The 17,449-nt window shown below is 43.5% G+C and overlaps 2 protein-coding genes across 12 annotated transcripts; one reads left to right on the plus strand and one right to left on the minus strand.

Moving 5' to 3' along the window:
- Nucleotides 1-1,609: 1,609 nt before the first annotated feature.
- On the plus strand, nt 1,610-6,431 carry LOC117151063. 2 transcript variants are annotated; one of them, XM_033318296.1, is made up of 2 exons: nt 1,610-2,332; nt 6,347-6,431. In XM_033318296.1, the coding sequence occupies exons 1-2, from the start codon at nt 1,710-1,712 to the stop codon at nt 6,399-6,401; spliced, it is 678 nt and encodes a 225-aa protein (XP_033174187.1). In that variant the 5' UTR covers nt 1,610-1,709; the 3' UTR covers nt 6,402-6,431. The 2 variants fall into 2 exon arrangements, with proteins under 2 accessions (XP_033174187.1, XP_033174186.1); XM_033318295.1 differs by lacking the exon at nt 6,347-6,431 and having other exon boundaries at nt 1,610-2,593.
- Nucleotides 2,642-17,385, minus strand: LOC117151059 (protein Aster-B). 10 transcript variants are annotated; one of them, XR_004460802.1, is made up of 12 exons: nt 16,740-17,385; nt 11,885-12,175; nt 11,237-11,702; nt 9,412-9,661; nt 7,807-8,920; nt 7,490-7,742; nt 7,285-7,415; nt 6,977-7,173; nt 6,409-6,705; nt 4,954-5,401; nt 4,005-4,895; nt 2,642-3,831 (listed from the first exon to the last, which is right to left on the minus strand). XR_004460802.1 is itself a non-coding variant. In XM_033318285.1 (12 exons), the coding sequence occupies exons 1-12, from the start codon at nt 17,018-17,020 to the stop codon at nt 3,796-3,798; spliced, it is 3,885 nt and encodes a 1,294-aa protein (XP_033174176.1). In that variant the 5' UTR covers nt 17,021-17,385; the 3' UTR covers nt 2,642-3,795. The 10 variants fall into 10 exon arrangements, 9 of the variants coding, with proteins under 9 accessions (XP_033174176.1, XP_033174175.1, XP_033174174.1 ...); XM_033318285.1 differs by having other exon boundaries at nt 4,775-4,895; XM_033318284.1 differs by having other exon boundaries at nt 2,642-4,154; nt 4,775-4,895.
- Between the last annotated feature and the right edge of the window lie 64 nt (nt 17,386-17,449).

The raw sequence follows: 17,449 nt of genomic DNA on the forward strand, positions 1-17,449 counted from the left end.
GGTAACCGCTGCGTATACGCAATTTGAATGCGTATACGAACCGTGTGTGCGTGCAATCCGCGGATACGACTGTGTGTGTGGGTGGCCAGGGGGCGGTAAGGGGAAATCGAGGGAGGAGGAGATTACACTTAGAACTTGGAACGATAATAAAATTATAAGCCTTAAAATGTGTCAGCTGCGCTGGGTCGTTGACCAAATCAGATGGAAAATAACGCACAATTGCATATTAGGCCTAAATAATGATGATTGTTCAGTTTGCAGCGAAATTATTAAGTTTATTGTGTTGCCATAAAACTTGGAGCGAAAAAGTCGCCAAGTTGCCGCTATGTTTTTTTCTCGTTTTCGGTGCGTAGCTCTCGGCTCTCTATAAAAAAATTATTTTTTCCTGTTGCTGTGTTGGTGGTTTTATTGTTGTTACTTTTTTTTATTTATACGCACAATGTGCAAAATGTGCGAGACACCCATACAGTGACAACAATTCACGCACACGCACTTGCTCTTAACCTTGAAAAAACACACAGCCAATTTGTTGTTGCTCTCGGCTTCTGGCGGCTTTCTTTTTGTTTTTGTTTCGGTTTTTTAGTGAACTTTGTTTTTGTTCTACCGCTGATAAGATTCGTATTTTCTTTCTTTTTCTCCTTAATTTGCTCTTTTCTTCTTCTTCTGATGTGTGCTAGTGCGTATGGTGGGCCATTTTTTTTTGAGTGTACGTGTGAGCGTACGGCAAATATTGAATTTCTAGACAAATTTTATTAAGCGATGTCGGAACGTGAATAGTTTCTTGCTATTCCATTTTGCATGTTATTTGCTAAATTTTCTATTAATTTAGTTTCTTAGTCGTATGTTATATCTATATATTATATACAGATGTGTTGAAAATTGTAGACAATAAACAAGGCAATGGTTAAGATTGCAGGTTTTTCTAACAATGTAGCCTAGTTGTTCTTACCGCCAATATAAAATCCATATATGTATATAATATATACTTACTTCCCTACATCGAAGAACCGTTGAAAGGCCCCCAAATTTTGCACGAATTGTTCCTGATTTTTATGCGGTTTAATGAACTTGAACTCTTATCAGTCAGGTTGACTTTCTTGATATTGCCCAGGAGAGAGCTGTAATGCAACAAAAGAAGCGGAATAAACAAAGTCGGTGATCTTACTCATGCCATTCGGCGTCATGTGAATTTATTTTAGGATTTTGAACTTGGTCGAGTTGGGAAAAAAACAGGGCTATCGAAATTGGGTCGCCATTTCTTTTTCTAGACTAATTCGCTTTGGATATACGTTTAGGATAACTATCAAAAATAAACTTTATTTTATAGTTTACATCATCTATTGCACACATTTTATAAGCTTAAAAAATAGTACTTTACGTTACTCAAGATTTATCAGTAAGACGATCGCAATACGTAAGGTATAACAATAAAATTACACGCCTAAAAGTATGCAAGTATATTGTCAGCGTTTGTGTTCATTTATGGTATATACGTCTATAGCTTAATAATGCGCCTTTAAATAATTGTAATTTACGAAAGCTTTAAAATTTTTAAGAAAATATCTCTACCTAATACGTCACATCACATGTTCATGGAGAAATCATTTTCCAACAACCCACTCAGCTTGTAGCAGTACAAACACCCCAAATACACTTTTATCACTAATCATTCAACGAATTTTCCAAACTTTTAACCCGGTTTAAACACGATGACGTCCATGCTGAATACCCCGATAGTCTCCATCTTTGATTTGATGGTGAATCGTCACATAAGGCTGCGCAGGGAACGGGAAGGTGCGGTCACAAATGGAAATCTTCCGCCATTTCGTCGGCCTAGAGCAGAACGTGGGGCTGCCGACGGAAAGAAGAAATACAACCCAAGTGCGATGGAGTTTCCCTTGACAGAAACACTGGAATTGATGACTCCGCCAGCGGCAAATGCCATAACTGCCGCGCATTTGACCAAGAAACACACTTCCCTGAAGATCCAACCGCCGAGCGAGAAGGACGTGATCAAGAAGCTGGTGGAGAAGATGTCCGATGGACGAGGCAGGAACAAGACCGCGACCCCAAGGCACTCCCAGTCCAGCAAGAAGACCAGTGCCAAGTCCTCCAGGACGGTGGTAATTCAGCCTCGCAGAAGGAAAGTTGCCGGGCAGGGATCATTCCGTGCTCAGCCAAAGCTCGCCAAGAACAGTTTCACTCAACTAAAGCGACCACCCCTCTCGCCAAGAAGAGCAGAGTCTACAGCTAAGGATGCCAGTACGCAGAGCAAGACGATGACCACAAAGAACTCGCTTAAGAAGTCGGATTCACAGATGCGGAATACCAGGTCAGTAGATCGACTGAGCAATGCAGAGATTCCGGTCGTAAAACGATGGCGTCTTTAGAAGAGATATACCAGTAGATTTTCATTCATTCAAACTAATCAAATTTGCACCAAGTAATCAACAACTTTAATCACAGTGATCCCTCATGTGATGGACCGCACTGAATCCCACATGAAGGCGATCCAAATTGAAAATGTACTTAAATACGGATTGTCTAGTTTGTATACATGAATAAAAATGTCATAAAAACCCTTATAACTTATTGCCCATTTATCAAATTAAGGCGTTATTTTTTTATTTTATTTATTCGGTTTTATAATAAATTAGAATTTTCATTGCTGCAGCTTAACATTCGGTTTCTTATTCTTGTATGTTCTGTTTAATAAGACTAACTTGTGACACATATCGTAAGCCAATTTGGCTAGGGCCCAAATTAATTTGACAAGAGTTAGTTTTTAGCGTGGTATTAACCAACTTATAAATTTTGTTTGCTTAGATCTAAATGTATTTTCTTAATTATTCCGATTTAGTTTTCTCTTCGCATTCAATTCGCACAAGTTTCCGCTTTTTCTAGCTTTTGCTTTGTTTATTTTTGCTCTGGTACATTAAAATGCAACTACTACAGACTAACAATACTTGGCCATATATACGGATCATATATATGGTGTATATAGAGTTACGCAGTTACTGGCCATGGCCTTGACTTGCGATTTAGATTAAATAGTTCGAAGCATCTTGTTTCTGATTCTTGTTGTGGTATTGGTATCGGTATCGTCTGTAAACGGGCGCCAAAAATCGAAAAAGGGTAAAGAGTTGGGAGGAGTTATACAAAAGAAGGAAAACATTGCTCACAATTGTTTCGATTGGTTTTACAAAAGTATTGTACACAATAAGTATTTTGTATAATCGTTTTTATCAAATTTCCCCTAGCCATGGACTGGCAATTATATTAAAGTTATAGTTATTATATACTCTCCAGTTTGCCAGTTTTGCGCTTGCTCGACATGTAAATGAATTTTCTAAAACAAAAATTCAGGGCGCTCTCTCTTGATTTGTTTCGGTTTTTGGTATGTTGTGAGATATGAAATACTTGAGGATTTGTAGATACATTTGTCTGAAGCAAAGCCAAGCAAACAGGTGCTACACGTAAATGCCGTGATAAAAACAAAACAATTGCTCTAGTCTAACTAAAATGCAGCTACTTAGATCATACATTACACGCGCTTTTCTTACCATTAAAACATAATCCTAAATATGCATACAAACATATTGGTTTGTGTTCTTAATTTCTTTTCAAAGTGTATTGGGTTTGCGACTAAATGTTAGTTGAATTTTAAATTCATTTTCAGATTTTTTGGTGGCTTTGCTTTTGGCCCAAAAAATTGTTTCGGGTGTTTTCCTAACTTGTCGAAGACAATTGGATTGGATTCATTTTACTTGCACATTTTGTTAAAAAATTTTACTGCTAGCGTACTACGATTTCAGCCAAAGTTCTTTCAGTCTGAAAAACAAAAGGATTTTGAGTAAAACAGTTTAAAAGCAAACTTAGTTCTCCACACAAAAAGCGTTTTACAGGGAAGCATCCAAGATACGAATTAGTCAAACATAAAAAGGGTTAGTTGAGAGTGAATGAGTACTTGCTACAAGGGTAAATACAAATTAAAAATTACTTACAAAAATACAAGGTTTTGACAGTGAGTTTGTGTGGTGCCATGGAAATCTCTTCCCCATTCTTCTTTCAGAATATGAACATTTTGAAAGGATTTTCATTGCAATTGCAATCGTACTTCATGATACATTAACCGTGCTGGCCTTTAGTTTGTTCTACGGAATACAAGACTTATCTTTAAGGACTACTTATCAACTCTGCTCGAGATAGCTGTTGGAAAACATAGGTTAAACCTTGATTGGGATACATGAATTTTCAACATTAACCTTAACATTCAGTGTCAGAGGATGTGTATCTTAATCCGAGAGTATAGAACATGCACAAGTTGGGGTTTTGTGTATTGCTAACTAGGAGATCAGTAACAAATGCCCGCTGGTGCAGTGCGTTTCAAAACTTTCAGACCGTTCCATCTGCTCGTGAGATGACTAAATTTGGCGGTAGTGAGTTATAAAAACGTAAACATAAAATCCAAGTAAAAGAAAAAAAAACTAATGCATCCAATAAAAATTCATTTATCATAACGCTGAGAACGTTAAATGGACTCCTTAAATATGCCCTGCAGTTATGAAACGCGTTGCAAGTATACATGTGTGTGGTAGTGAGTGTTAAAGATACAATTAGTTGACGCTCTTGCTGTTTGCCGATGTCTCTGATCGCCGCTGTTAATCACCGTCTAATTAGATGCTTAGAATTCAGTGCGCCCCGCCATCGACATCGACTCAATGCTCTGACGCAGGTGGCTATCGTTGGTGATCTTTTCGCAGACAATGCTCACCTTTTTCAGCAGCTCGATGGCAGTTTGGAGCACCTGCTGCCACTTGTGCAGCTCATTCTCGTGCGCCATCTCCTGGTCTCGCAGCAATTCCAGCCATTCCTGATTCGTGCTCGGCAGCTCACTGAAAAGCGTAGGTCCATTTAAATCGAATTTGGTTGTCAGTATGGATTTGGACTCACCTCAAGGCCGCCAAACTGGGCATGCGGGCCCGCCGATTGAGATCCACGTCAATGCGTTCCTCCAGCCTCCAGAGCTTAAGTAATAATATCACATTTAATGCCAGCATCAAGCACAGCAAGAGTATAACCAACAACCACAAGCCCTTGTGTCTAAGTCTGTGACCCTGTGACCCTTGACCCGATGCCAGAGGCTGGCCGTCACCGCCGCCCAGGTGCAACTGCTGCTGCTGTAGGTGCTGCTTGTGCGGCTGAAGGTGGTGATGGTGCATTTGCTGCTGGTGGTGGAGCTGTTGCTGCTTGCCGCCCTCGAGCAGCAGCGGATGACCGGCGGCGGCGCCGACTGCCGCCCCGGGAATAACTCCCGTGGCCAGCATTTGAGTCTCCAGGGGATCACCGGCTGGGGCCGGACCAACTGCCTCCTCCAGAGGACGAATTTGGGTGGCGGTACCTGCGGAGAAACGGGGACGAGCGGAGGAATGGCATATGGAACGGTTAGAAATCAAACCATTCGAACGGAAGAATCGAAATGAACATAGGCTGGCAACAAAATCACAACATTAAGAGTACAACAAAATATAAATCACTAGTAAATAAATTAAGCTGCAATAAAAAGCAAGTGATTAGGAGGTACATGATGGGCTAGCAATCGTCACAAGAGACCGTATATAAGATAAAAGATACATTACTCTTCAAGCCGGACAGCTTCAGAAAAGTTTGCATTACCAGTAGTTAACTTTTTATAAAATGAACCAAGCCTTGCGGTGAAAAATATCCTTGCAAAAAATTTAATGATCGACATAATATTAGCTTTCTTAAACGAAATTAATGCGCGAACAAATTCGAATTGGTTGAAGATTCGTCAAGTTCTTGTGACTTAGTTGAAGGTTAATCCATTATGAACTAGAAGGGGGCAAAACTTTAAGCAAAATATGAATGAAGCCTTATCGAAACTTGATAAAGCAATTAAAAGTAATCATTACCAGTAGAAAAAATTATTAGATTAATAAAAGGAAGCATTCGAAAAGAAGGTTAAAATTGGTGAAATTGCTTTATGGTCGGCATCACGTGTGCTCATAAATCTTTGGCAGTGCCAGCTGTGCCTCTTATCGAATTTACTTGGAAAAGTATATTTAAAGTTAAGTTTAATCGCATTAAAAGAACGATGTAATTTAGTAAAGAATCCGAAATCACTCTAAATTAAGTTTCATTAAGTTTCAAACTATTATTTATGACATATTTTCTTAATTTTGAAGATTCTTTAAGAATTTTAAGCTTAATTCTGAGTAGATTATAAGGTACGACACTTATTCATCCGTTAGTAAAACTGACCAAATTATCTATTCGTTTTTTTTTTTTTATAAACAACTAACTAACTGTATTTTAATACTGATAGACATAAAAAAATTCCCGTGTGGCAATTGCTAGTCAGGAAGGATCCAAATACTTAAGCTGTACCTCTGCCGGACTGAAGTACAGCCTTACGGTGATGCCAGTGATGGGGATGCTGCTGATGATGGGGAAGCAGAGGCTGATGATGATGATAGGAGTGCCTGGCATCGTGATGATGATGCTGACTACCATGGTGATGGTGGTGATGATGGTGCATGTGCAAGTGCTGGTGCTGATGTTGGTCCTGCTGATGGGGATGTCGCGACTCTTGGATGCTGTCATTGTCCGTGCTGGTGGCCGTATGGAGGGCACCTGTCGTGATGGAGGTGGTCGACGTGGAGGTGGCGGATTGCTGATTCATGCCTGAGATGTATGTTGATTGTAGCTGGATGTTGCTTTTGGTTCGTAACGAGTGGTTTCATGTTTATTGTGAGCATGCGTGCGTTTTGGTGTGGTTAGAAGAAGCAATGGCAATTGGCATTGGCAGTTATCGAATTCGAACTCTGATTTCATATGTTCATTACAAAATATTAGAAAGAAATTGCTTTGCTTTGTTGCTGTATTTGTTGTTCTTGTTGTTGTGGTTGTTGCATTGTAGTTAATTGGTTGCTGCGGCTAGAGTCGCAATGCTTACCTCTCCTCGGCCGCCGACCCTTTCCCTTGGCAGGTGGAATGCACGTCTCGCTCTGGAGCGCATGCAACTGAGCGCCAAAGAAGTCCTCCAGGCCCGCCCACGTGTTCTTCTCAATAAAGCCCTTGACCACGCCCCAGATCGACTTCTTGTACTTGATCTGGGTGTGAATTGAGAGCATAGTGTGATCATCGACAGTTCTATGAAACGGAATTAGAATGCCAATTAGAAAAGTCAGAAGTTGAGTGACATCTGTGCACTGTTCATCAGCCAGCTAGTTATCATCGCCGAGTGCAAGTTGGGTGACTCACCTGGCCAGGCAGAAGTGTATGAGCACACTGAAACTTTCCGCGTATGGAATGCCTGCATTAACACTATTTACATCTATGGAATACAGTTCTCCCGGCTTGCTACACTCCCGCTGCGTCTGGTACTCGGTAACCTAGGGGAATCATTGTATGCATTTGATAGTCAGTTTATTTGTTCGTTTCTATTTTGAGGCCAGTGCACATTCACCTTTGAGGTCTTGGGCCCCACAGAGGCGGCCAATTGAACAGTGACGTTCACTGTGCGCACTTGCAGACCCTCCTCGTTCTTGGTCCACTCGCCTAGCACGAGGTCCGTTGACTTGCGCATGGCATGGAATTCAGTTATGAATTTGGACTTGCTGAACAGAAGATTAAACAAGGTGTCCACGTTAATTGGCAGAATGGTGTGCACGATCTGGCGTCCCTCGTGCGTCGAGGTGCACTCTGTGGTGGGCACAAATCTAAGCGGGCGATAGAAGGAGTATGTTAGTTAGATGTGATTAACTCATGGCACCTAAAACTTACGGCAAATTGTTCTCCTCGGAATCAGACGAGTCGGAGACATCTGTCGGCACACTCTCGGCAGCATTTTTGCCCTCTTCGCGTTGGCGATGGATTTTCCCTAGCTTTCGCTTCATTTCCATCTTGGACTCCAAGGATCCTGACCCGGAACTGGCACTGGCCAACGTTTGAGCGGCTGCTGCCGCAGCTACGGCGGCCGAGTTCGAAGCCGTGCTAACCTTCTTCTCCGCACTCATCTTGTCGCTGCCACTGCCGCTGGCTGCCGCCGTATTTGAGCCCGACAGAGATCCCGATCCGGAGCCAGAGCCCGTGTGGTTGGCAATGGTGGAGGAGGAGGCAGTGGTGGAGCCCGCTGTGCTGCCGCTGCTGACGTTGGGAGCGCTCATGGTGACGCTCACCGATAGCTCCGTCGGCTTCACCGAGCTGAGCGTCAGCTCCTTGGCATTCTGTTTCATCTTCTTGTTCAATTTGCGGGAGCTCTCCCTGGTCTTATTGTTATCCGATCCGCTGGCCGAGGCGTTGGCCGATGACTTGGACGAATTGAAGAAATATTTCGTTTTAGACTTGCGGGGGGCAGAGGCGCGGACGCCGCCGCCGCTGCTGGCGCTGCTGTTTCCGCTCTGGGGAAGCAGAGGATTCGACTGGTTGGATTGATTCGACTGCTGCGACTGGCGCTGCGAGTAGCTATCGTCATCTATGGCCGTCTGGAAGTCGAAGTCTGGCTCGTTGTCGTTGTTCAGCGTGGGATCAATGTAGTCCTCGTCGTCGGTGGTCAGGCCCAGCTCGTCGCCGTAACAGGTGTGCACATGTTTCCAAATCTCCTGCGGCGAAAACTGCTTGTTCATCAGCGTGTTCTGCCAGACGCGGAAGAGCATCAAGAAGCTCTTGTCGCGCGAGGTGAACGTGGCAAAGAAGTACTTGTCCTTGCCGCTGGATATCGAAATGGCATTCGGTATGACCAGTGCTGTCTTCTCCTTGGTTATGGCCGTCACATCCTTCCACTTGATGCTCACGTAGGTCTCCCAACTGAAGATGTTCGCGTGGAAGCAGACGTAGTTCTGTGACACATACAGACGGCCCTGGACCAGAATGTCGCGTTGTAGGGCACACGAGTAGTCTGCGGAAGAAGATAATCACTTGAGTAAATTGCTTCAATTAAGGCGTGTTTCATTAACGGGAATTCATTGATGATTACACTTCTCAGTTCATTTATCAGAGCGAAAGATCACTGAACTACATTAAAATTTCAAATGATCAAGGTGATTTTCTAATGCTCAACTGCATCATCAGTCGTCAATTATCACAATTGCATTTGTCCGTACTGCACATTAATTTAAAACATAGCATGAAAAATTGATTGCTCATTATGAATCACTATTTTTGTGTTTAAATGTAAACTCATTGATAACTATATTATATAGACTCGCTTAACAATTAAATGGAATATTAATATATATGAAATCATTACGCTTTTGCAAAGTTTGCCTTTAAAGGAGCTCATGAATATAATTACCTTTATCGGACTGAATCTGCATGTGACTGATTTCATTAAATGAAAAACAAAGGTAATCATTGTGGGCTACTCTACCCGGCCTATTCAAAACTCACCCACAATCAGGCGCTCGTCGTTGGGCACGTCCTTGAAGAGCTTCTTGAAGTCCTCGGCCCGCGACTTGTAGTTGGGATAGATGACGTTGTACCAGGACTTCTTCTTGGCCCGCTCCGAGAGCCTCGACGGCTTGGCCGGCTTCTCGTTGGAGGTGGAGCTGCTGCTGGTCACCTGTTGCTCCCGGTCGACGCGCAGCAGGCTCAGCTCGTGCTGGGTGAGATCGCTTAGCCGGTGCTGCGAGATGTCCTGCTGGGAGACAAGCGAAAGGGAGAGCTGATCAAACACCATGAGGATTTCCATTTATTGCGGACTGCGTTGGCGTGTACAAACATTTTAACTCTAAATGGATCGCGCCAGGCAGTTGGGTATCGTTGCCTTTGGCTTTTTGGCCACCTGTTTGCACCAACACTCTGTTTGTTAGCTCTTTTTTTCGGGTGATTCACGGCCGTTCGTAGGAAAGTCTCTTCGGCCAGGTGTTTGGTTTTACTTCTTATCACCCCACACGCTTGTCGTTCGTTTACGACCCCCAATTATTTACACAAAGTTCGCTGCAATGCTCGATATTAGTTTGTTATTTTGTTTTTTTCTTTTTTTTTGCTGTCTCTATTCGCGCTGAGACGCTCCGTCGCTTGTCGAATTCTAATTTGGCATTGCCAGCCGGGCAAACGTCAATGGAAGAGCTCCGCCGCACACGAATCGTTATCATCGCCCGGTTGGCCCGAAAAAAGCTTGGACCCCTAACATTTATGTGGCGAGCTTTGGCTTTCGCATTGAAGGGTGATTCTAATCAGCTAATCAGCTGCCCCTCGATGGGGTGAGAGGGCACGTACACACATGGTGACACATGCTCCTTATCGCACAGCAAGTAGATTGGGCTGTTAGATGGCCAATATGGGGCCATTAATCCAAATAGCCCATGTCTATCTGTCGGCCCAACTGGCTATCTGTGCAGCTTTCTATCTGTCAATCGGCTGATCGATTGATCGTCGCTTCGAGTGGCTTTAATTTGATTCGAACACTTGGCTCCACCAATTTCACACCTTTTTCGGGGCGTGTGTGATGGCTAATGGGCAAAATAAACAAACGGCTAGTTTTTAAAGCTCATCGCGCTATTCCAACGAAATAGTCAGGTTTTTCTTGACTAGCCCTTGCCACTCATATAGATACGTAAAAGAATTGACATTGGTTCATTCGAACTTGAAAAGATGTGACAAAAAAGCCTCTAACCATTATCATCATTAGTTCATCAAACAAAAACAAATTTTATGTGTACTCAACTCGAAAGCATGGTTTTCTAAGCATTCAAATTATGACAAAAGCTTACACCCTCAAACTGCATAGAACGTCGATAAAACCAAGACGCCAAAAGTAAATGTCTTATCAAATTTAAAAATATATTTTCGGAAGTCACTCCCTACTTGGTTCAAACCTTCTTTTTATGATGCCCAGCCCAACACGGTTTGTAAGCCCATAGAAATAGGCCTAATAAAAAAGCAATCAAGTGACGTTGCTATTCAAATTTGTACTATATAAAGCTAAACCAAGCCAATGTGATTGCCTTGAACTATCATGCTCACTGGTGAAAATAGCATTATACTGGTAAGTAGCAAGTGAAGAATTCTTAGAAAATTCGAGTGGTGTGTAATAAATTTCTTATCGCTTAGTTAGTTTCTAGTTACTGACCAACTTGGCATGACTCATAGCATAGTAACGTAATGCAGAAATATCAGTCGAAATTGTATGCACATGATAAACTTTTTCTGAACCAGCGACATGGTCCTCTGATCCCGCCTTAAGTCCCACACGCCGGCCATTCGAACTCACCTCATCGCGTCCACTGCTGGATGTGGATAGCTTGGCCTGGCTAGCCTTGCCCTTGGAGCTGGTGGAGCTTTTCCGGCTGCTGGGACTGTCGCCTGGAGCGCCGTTGGAGTCGACGCCGTGCGGCTGTTGTGACTGATCCCGCGTGGACTCGCTGGACACGATATTAATGCTCGGGGCGGCTCCTGGTGCAGCTGTGTTGCCGGCACTCGAGATGGAGCCGGGACTAGTGGAAGTGACGGCCTGGCTTAACCGGAGGACGCTGCCGTTGAACTCATTGGCACCTGGAGCTGCTGCAGCTGGTGGCGAACCGCCGGCTGTGGTGGAAGCGATCTGTTTGGAGGACGTCGATACGGAGGCGCTGCTCTGCTCAAAACTGCCGGCAGCTTCCTGGATGGTCAGGAGTTTGGTGCTTAGACTGCTGTTTGTGGTGCTCGTTATCGTGATCTCCTCGGTGATCGAATCGCGCCTGTGAATGGTAGAAGGAAACGAGGTTAGCATGGATTCAATTGGGCACCGCGAACTACTGCTACTTCGATTAAATGGAAAAACTCTTGAACTAGGCATGCAAATTTGGAAGGATGATGAGATCTCTTACGGAATTGGACCAAGGCCTGGCTGGAGAGTTTCCGGAGCACTGATCCCACCTACCTGTCGCCAGCATTGCTACCAGGCGCCTCCGCCTGCAGCTCCTCCTCCGGCTGCGATTGCTGCTGGAGATGCTCGGGATTCTCCTGCGCCTGCTGGCACTGTGACGGCGATTGAGACTGTGGCTGGAGCTGGGCTTGTGTCTGTGTCTGTGACTGGAGCTGATCGGGCTGGGTGGTCTCGGGTATCATGTTGGCATTGGCAGGGGTTCTACTACTGCTCGAACTTTCGGCAGTCGGAGCGGTTATGGTTACACTTGATGTTGTTGGGTTGGTTTTATCACTATCTTTAATCCTACAATAAAATGCATATATAAACAAATCAAAATAACAAATGCCAAATCAAAACACATGCCCAAGACGACGGAACAACGGGAGCAACTAAATAGATCGGGTAAATCCAACAAAATACTTAAATCGAATAAAACCAGAAGAATTGGGAGTGGGTACAATAGGTCTGACTTCAAAGTCTACAGTTCTACAAGCTGGGAATTTATAAATTGGATCCATTAGACAGGCTATAGCCATTGCAACATTTCCCACCACAATTGAGGGCGATGAAACTCGAAACTATTCAATTAGGAGCGATTGGGATTGGGGTTTAGTTCTACACGAAAGCACCAAATAGAGTTCTTGACACCAACAAAATACTGGCTTGCAGACTGCACATGATTTCACAGATTAGTTCCAAGTAAATCAGATTTATAATCAAGCACAGGTGGATCCACTTCAGTTGCACACATTTCAACAGCTACCATATAATTAATTATTTAAAGTTGATAAAGGTTTAGAAGTAGAGACAGTCGCGATTACTTTCATAGCCAAATGGTGCATAAATACAGGAAGGCAACCTTTTAGAATGGTTCTTAATCAGTAGCGCTGGTAGAACGGCCTCAGTTACATTGTATTCCTATTGTTCGTTTCTAGGAAACCCAATGGGATATCGAGGCTTTAAACCACTTGCCAGAGTTCAACGGCTAATCCAACGACCAGTGCTTCTGGCCATTAACAAAGAACCATTAACGTTTCCGCAGCACAATCTATGGCTCCAGTCAGCACTTCGATAAGGAAGCCGCAGATGGGGAATACGAAGTCCCATCGACAATTGTCAATTGGCTTGTTAGAAGATATCGTGGCTTCTTAACTGATCGCCGGCTTAAGTAATTTCGCTCGAAAGTAATTTGCCCTAATTGTTCGCATCGTTGATAGCACACAAAAAACTATTTCGGATAGTTTGCTGGCTGGGATCTTGCCGTACCAGAGAACCCGGTGTTTCCGACTTTTTCGCAACGTTCGCCTCAGCATTTTTGACACGTTTCTATATGTATAATTCTCAATTAGACGTGCTCTCGCCTCAGTGGGCTGCGACGGAATGGTGTACCAATTGCCATTAAACGATTGTAATCAATTCCATTGCCTCCCCCCTCTCTCTCGGTGTGGGTGTGTGTGTGTGCCACACAATTGTTATTATTTTCTTAATACTGACGCGTTTATTCGCATATTCGTATACGCCAGCAGCCGCTGATAAGAGCGATAAGATAGTCCGGCATTAAGCTTTGCTGAAGCGATTAGTGTGGTCGGGGAAAAGCTCCGTTCGCCTGAATTTGTTTAAACAATAAGGGGTAAGCCCATTTAACCGAGTTGAGCCCGAAACAGTGTACGCCATGCACTTTGCAACATTTTCAGCGAAACATCTGCTCATTAAAGAGCAACTGAACTCGGCACCTATAAAATTCGATGTATGCAAATTGAGCCGTGACACAATCGGCTTTAATGATTTTTTAAGTTTTCTAAGTTCCCCAGCACTCGAAACTAACAAATGTAAAACGACGCCCTTTAATAGTCGCCTTGAAGATAATCGACCTTATCAAAAAGTTGTCAGTTTACAGAAGTCTCAGCAAATAATTGATACAGCAGATTCCAGATCCACCCTTTATATAGAGATCGAGATAGAGTCAACTGGAACTTTTCTTATCACGAAGTTCAGTTCAAGTTCATGAAAATATATATATTTGCATTTGAATAATTTGCGAATCGAGTAAACAAAGTGACGCGAACAGCACTTAATGACTTAATGATGATTCGCGCTCATTAAACGAGTGTGTATTCATAATTGCTAAGAGTCAGCTAAAATGTGTGAAAGATCAGAGATAATGTAATGGCCTATAATCTGTATATAGAATTAATACTTTGCGATAAAGCGGAGTTCAGAAGTTGTGACGACCAACTGATATAAGACAGGAAAAAACAAAATACTCGTATGATTGAGATTTTTGAAAATTTAAATTCAAACAGGAAACCATTCGCAATTACATACCATTTTAATTGACGTAATTGTTTGGGAAGAAAATTCTGGGAAAGTGGAGAACATGCGAGATGAGCTACTCGTGATTTAGTGCTAAATATAGTTTCCATTTCAGTTAACTAAGAAAGATAATTTACTAGACATTTTTAGGGGCGTCTATATGGAACTAGTTGTTTATTTTAAGCAAAGGCAAAACAAACGATAATTTCCCAAATTAAATAATATAAATTTCCAGGAATTTTTGCTGGCTGAATGTCGTTGTGAATTTCAATATGTATGTATGACTAAAACTTGCCTTTGTTTTAAAATGCGTGACTAAAAGATATGTGTGTTTATCAATGGGAAATATCATTCAGCATTCAACGCAATTCCCGATATACTGTGCATCAATTATTGCTACAGACCGACCGCAGGTAATCATTACGATTGCAATTGCACCGCCTGGGCGCTTGAATAATAGATACTCCTGCCCCCTGAACCTTGGCCTTCGTGGTCACAGAGTGCTCCACTGGTCAGGGAAGTCGGATTCGAAAGGCCACTGGCCACAGGGGTAACTACTTCAGCCAGAGTTCGTAATGGCTACATCAGCGCCAGCGGAACAATTGGAACCCCCGGCACCTTCTGAACCACAACCACTTAAGCCCGGAGAAAAATCAATAGTGAGGAGCGAACCCAGTATTACATTTTTTTTCGCTTGGCCTTCTTTGCGTCCACATTCAGCGTTTTCCTCGGCGGCTTCTTTATATCCTCCTTCGGCATTTGTTTGGCTGTTTTGTATTGTCCAAGCGAGTCTATGTCATCGCCGCGGAACAGCCGAAAAAAGTGGCCAAAAGTGGCCAAGTCTGGTCTCGGCCAGCGCGCAAAAGTGATGACGAAACGTAAACAGCGCAAAAAATATGCTTATTTTTAGCACCGCTCGGCGAAATGTCATTAATTTATGAACTATCCCACACACACTCAGAAAATCCACCGTTTTGCTGTTAACTATTTAATTAATTTTCCGTGTTCAGAGCCGCTTTGTCGTTTTGTTTTTGCTCTCGATTGTCATTTGTTTGTTCGCTGGGTTGTCTAAGGCACGCGATGGCGAGATATACGGACTTCAAACTGAATGCCCGTGGTATCGTGGAAAGTGGGAGCTCGTGCCGGGCACGTCATCCCAGTTCGACGTTCCGATTTGCACTCGAGAGCAGCCGTCGGCGTAATAGTGGCAGTGCCCCCGGTTTCGCGTTTTCTCGGGGTCGGAAAATCGCGCCCACCGATAGCAGACCACTGCATACGCTAGCCGTGCTATTAACCAAGCTTATATCTCCCAAACTTCCCAACCAAATGCATTTTCCGAGCTGAAAGCCTCCTACTGTTTAATTTCAAACACAAAATCCAACCAAGGCCAATCGAAAATGCTCGAGTTTTACGTGAAAAACGCTTGAGTGCACAAAACACAAATTGTATATTCTTTTGTGGTACATTTGAGTACAGTGGGCGCAAGAGCTGTAAAATGTGAAAGTCCTTGAAAATTGGTCAATTACTAGCTTAATGCGAGTGTTTAAATGTGCGGCGAAATGAGCACCTTACTAAAAGCAACTGAAATGCCTGAGTTTTGAAAGGTTAAAGACTGCAAAAGTGTGTTTAATTGAATTACTTTTTCGGGCATGAAAATATGGGCAAATACCCTATTTATCTTCTATTCAACATTTAATTTCGAAATTCTCGAAAACTTCCACTTGCTATTTAAATAGAGTCATTGTTTATTTTGCTATCTATTAATTAAGGCAACCATTTTTCCCCTACTTCGAGTTCATTCACTAATTCAACTGATAACCCGCGAAGTGCGTTGATAACCCAGACACATTGGCTCAGTTTTTCCAGCGAAGAAAGCTACTGTTTGTTTACTGGCTCTTTTCGCTTTAGTTGGCTGCCTCAGGGACCCAGAAAATCGATATCCTAGAACGCCTTAACACAACGAAACGCAATGTACACACATTCGTCTCCTGGCGGTGGGGCAACTGTTGCGCAATAAACGCAAATGCTATCAAAATGCACGAAGTACGAGGTGTGGGGCAATTAGAATGGGGCAACCCGCCTTATCACGGATTTGGAAAGGTTTTCAGCGGGCGTGGGGGTGGATAACTCAAACTGAAAGGAACAAAGAGGGGCTTATAAACGACATGCAATATGACTAGCAACGGGTTAAACATGCAAACCAGCGGGCAATCCTACACCACAAATTAACGCGCTTAGCTCTTAGGTTTCCACTGCACGGAAAGAAATCAGTTCCAAGTTCCGCAGTGCTACAGATAATACATACACACAAAATATATTTCAGTCTCTAAAGATCAGCACGTTTCTAAGTAAAACGTTGACAAGCATAACATTTTCAACACAGCTGATTTCTACATACATATTTTACATAGTTTACATAAACACTTTACTGTAGGAAACACTTGATACTTCCAATTGGAACTTTCGACTACTCGATTTCTTTCCGTGCAGTGGCATAACTTTACGTTCTAGAATAGTTTCCGGGCAGGTGGGCGTGCGGGGCGTGGCAACTCACATGGGCGTCGCATTTAGGCTGGCGGTGCGCTTGTGCTTGCCCTGCGTGGACGAAGGACGATGGAAGAGGCTGTGGGCGGTGGCCAAGGACTTGGGCAGGGCACCCTGGCTGGCGGACTTGCGCAGGGCGGCGAAGCGCGAGGAGGATCCTAGTCCGAGACCCGATCCCGATGCCGATCCCGATCCGGAGCACGAGGAACTGGAGGCCAGCGAGGAGCTGGACGAGGAGGCGGAGGACTTGTGGTGCTGCTGTTGTGCCCGTTGCTGTGTGACAAAATGCATGACAACACGGCGAGGTATGCCGCTCCTCCTTCCTGCCCTTCCCCTTCGCCCTTTGGACACTCCTACTCCGCGGTTTTGATTATCGAGTCTCCACCGTTTATTTGTTTATTTCACCTATTTCTTTTATGTGGCACTTTTCGACGTCTGCGGAAGTCGTTTTTCATTCGGTTTTCCAGCTGCTAAAATTGAGTACTATCACTGCTACGTTGGCTTTTGCACGCACTTTCAGTTTTTGCACAGCTAAATGCGCTCTTTGAGTTTTTAGCGAATGAGATTCATGTGTAAATTCAGTTAAATTCGTCTGAACGGAGCGAAATATTCTTCACTTTTTGCGCATAAAAAGTAGGACCGCAGCGAAGGGGGCGAGAAATACTGTCCGGTGTGAAAATAAATACCATCGTGCGCTACACCATTTTGGATAGTGTGGCC

The sequence above is a fragment of the Drosophila mauritiana genome, chromosome 2L (assembly GCF_004382145.1).
Source record: "Drosophila mauritiana strain mau12 chromosome 2L, ASM438214v1, whole genome shotgun sequence".
In the NCBI taxonomy this organism is placed as follows: domain Eukaryota; kingdom Metazoa; phylum Arthropoda; class Insecta; order Diptera; family Drosophilidae; genus Drosophila; species Drosophila mauritiana.